The sequence below is a fragment of the Fibroporia radiculosa genome (assembly GCF_000313525.1).
Source record: "Fibroporia radiculosa TFFH 294 genomic supercontigs, scaffold6036, whole genome shotgun sequence".
NCBI classification, from domain to species: Eukaryota; Fungi; Basidiomycota; class Agaricomycetes; order Polyporales; family Fibroporiaceae; genus Fibroporia; species Fibroporia radiculosa.
In genome coordinates, this window is record NW_012133761.1 from 1 (window position 1) to 3,152 (window position 3,152).

At 45.2% G+C, this 3,152-nt stretch overlaps 1 protein-coding gene across 1 annotated transcript; it reads right to left on the reverse strand.

The window, feature by feature from the left end:
- Positions 1 to 953: 953 nt before the first annotated feature.
- FIBRA_09001 (uncharacterized protein) lies at positions 954 to 1,289 on the reverse strand (the record flags this gene model as incomplete). The annotated part of the gene is made up of 2 exons (XM_012330604.1): positions 954 to 1,173; positions 1,240 to 1,289. 2 exons carry the CDS (start codon positions 1,287 to 1,289, stop codon positions 954 to 956), a joined length of 270 nt encoding a protein of 89 aa, XP_012185994.1.
- Between the last annotated feature and the right edge of the window lie 1,863 nt (positions 1,290 to 3,152).

The following is a 3,152-nucleotide window of genomic DNA, read 5'->3' on the forward strand; positions in this document are numbered from 1 at the left end:
GTACTACCAGTAGTATCCGGGGTCTGGTCCCACATGTATAAATACCAGAGTAATACAGCATAGTATGGCAGTCTGATCTATCGAGATCACACACTGTCTACTTCACTCTACTCTCTCTCTGAGTTAACCACTCCCAAGACAAGCACTAGTCGCTTACCTCTTGCAACTACCAGAACTACACAAGTGAGTGCTGGGGTTAGAGTTAGGGTTAGGGTCAAGGGCAATACCTTGACATTTAGATCAGACTATCCTATTCATCGATTGTCATTATCAACAACCTTTCCTTCTTGGTCGTCTCATTTGTTTTAACAGATAAACTCACTCCTTCAGGAAGCATCGTCGCACACTTCCCAGTTTGCCCAGGACCTTCAAGAAGCTCGTACCTATTCCTCCCTTACCCACTTCCCATTCTTTGGGACCCCTACCGAACAACTACAATTCGTCGAAGGACAACTTGCTAGTCTTGCCACTGGAGGACTAAACACCCCCACGGAAGAAGAACTCTTTCGGGAGTACATTGGATTAGCAGAGACTCTCAGAGAGTCTATTAGGTTAGGAGAACAAGATACAAGCATTCAAGAAGAAGTAGAGGCAAGCAGTTTGCCTACACCATCATCACCTCGACAACCAATCCCTACACAGTGGTTCTTATGACGAGTTGCCGATTCACTGGAACTAGTCGAGATTGCTAGAAGCCGATCCAAAGAAGAACTCTGGCAGAGAGTTGGAGGACCTGAAGCTGAGCTAATTTTAGCTGCAGTTCAGAACGATCTGATAACAGGAGTAGTTGAAAGGGCTCATACAGAAGAATCGGGCGGCAACCCAAACAACTTTGACTTGAGCCAGGCGCCATATCACCACCCACTCGACGACGAGTTCAGGAGGGAAGCAGCTCCCTCTTACTTGCCGCCACCACCTAACTATTTGCCATGACCCCCCACCTACGAAGACAATCATCTTTGCCCCGATTTCTTGGGCCTTGCCAAAGGCATCGAAGAACCTAGGGAGCAAGAAGAAGATTCTCTTGAGTACGTGGAAGGTACAGGAGAAATAGAGGAGGACCCAATAGCCTCCCCTACAGTAGTCAGCACCGAGTCAAGTGTAAGCTCCTCTTCAATCTCGGAAGGAGATCGACGAGAGCGCGCAGCTCCCTCAAGGCCGTTCCCTCCTTGGCTGCAAAGCAGGAGGACCACCCTTAGGGACACGCCCGGCAAGTAGCAGCGGTATTTCCACCCCTACTCTTGCATATGCACCCCCACCCCCATCGCAGACAACGTCCAAGAGGACATCGACAGGTTCCAAGCGGGACCAGAACAAACAATTGAGTACGTACCACAGCCCTACGCTAGAGCTGAAGGGGTATGACAGACTCACCAACAAAGGAGAAGAAGAGAAGATTCTTCTGCCTTTGTCAACAAGCAACATCTTAATCACATCTACTGCGATCTGCAAGGGCTCCAGCATAAGCCGGGCTATTCACTTCTGAATATGACGCAGCAAGAGCAGATATGTTTTTTGATTCAAAGAATAGCTGGTATTCTGTCGAACATAAACTATTGAGGCGCAGACGTATACGGACCGATTACAAGAAGGTTACTTGTACAGGTTATTAACCAAGTCAAGGACAAGTTTGGTGACATGAGGTATAGGAACCTCAGAAGACTAGTAAAGGAGATATTGCGGGAAAGTGATCACGTGGAGTTGGGCAGAGACAGTGTTATTTGGAATAACACGCTCTGAAGTTTTTATCTATAATCAATCGGACGTCAGTAGTAAACCAAGGACGCTTACTACGAAGTTGTACTATCCAATCACAATTATAACATGTTGTCGTCTACTTCAATACCAATGGCTGGTATTGAACCAGATCCTTCGCTGTATCTATTAAACCCTTGAATCGACGAGCAAATAATAGCCAGATACTATCCTGGAGAAAACCATGAGAACACTAGAATAGCATGGAAGGAGATACTTGAATCTACCACCAGTTCGCTACAACTAGAAGTTCAAAGAGTTTTTAGGAGCGTATTTATGCAAATGGGACAATTGGACCGAATGATTTCAGACCAACAGGCTGAAATAACGGCCGCCGATGGTCGCCTAGCAGCAGTAGAAGCAGTGAATGTACAATTGCGGAATGACTTGAATTTGCTCGTAGAGCAATTAAATTGTCATGTAGCACATGTGGCACAACAACCCGCGACACAGATGTCGCAAGAACAAGAAGAAAGGAGGTTCAGGATTGCGCAACCAGGAAGGTTTGCGAACAACTCAAAGGAACAAATGTTCGAGCAGTTCATGGAAAAACTGGCTGTATGGTACGCACACCAAAGAGTGACTTCGGATAGAGACTGAATCACTGGTGTCTTGCTTTGTTGGAAGGCCGTGCACACGTAGTGGCAGGCAATTATTATCGCATGGTTAAAGACTCCAAAGATTTGGGGAAATATGAAGATTTCCTACACCAAATGAGGAGAGCCTTTACCACGATGGATCAAGAAGAAGATGCACGTCAAGAATTCTTGAGAATGCTCAAGAAATACGACAGGGTGGCGGTAGCAGACACTGCCAAGTTCATTGGAGAATTCAGAGGTCTGGCAGACCTCATGAAGTCAACGGATAGTGAATTAATTGCCGCAATCAGAGATAGATTGCATAGGGAGATTAAAAATGTCCTTGTGGCAAGGGGAAGTTCCCAGTGGCCCAAGAAATGGTCGGAGTACTGTGATTATGTACTCAACATTTGCAAAGATATGAACATTCATCTTGAATTGTGTATATTTAATTCGTCCAAGACAAAAAACAAATTTACTGTGCCTGTGATCATAACTGCGAAGGGAAAGAATGAGGTAGTAACGAATGCACTAGTTGATAGTGGTGCATTTTCAACATTTTATCAATCGCTGGTTTGTCGAGGACAATAACTTGTTTGAAGAGGATTTGCCACATCCTTTCACCGTTATAAATGCTGATGGATCTGTAAACTGTGGAGGTCAAATTAAGACAATGGTCATGGCTTTTCTCAAGATAGGAGATCATGAGAGCAAGCATGCATGTCTAGTAACAGACCTCGGATCTAAAGATACAATTATCGGGATGAACTATCTCCAAAAACATAACCCTGAGATCAACTGGGCAGAAGGAACTTGGAA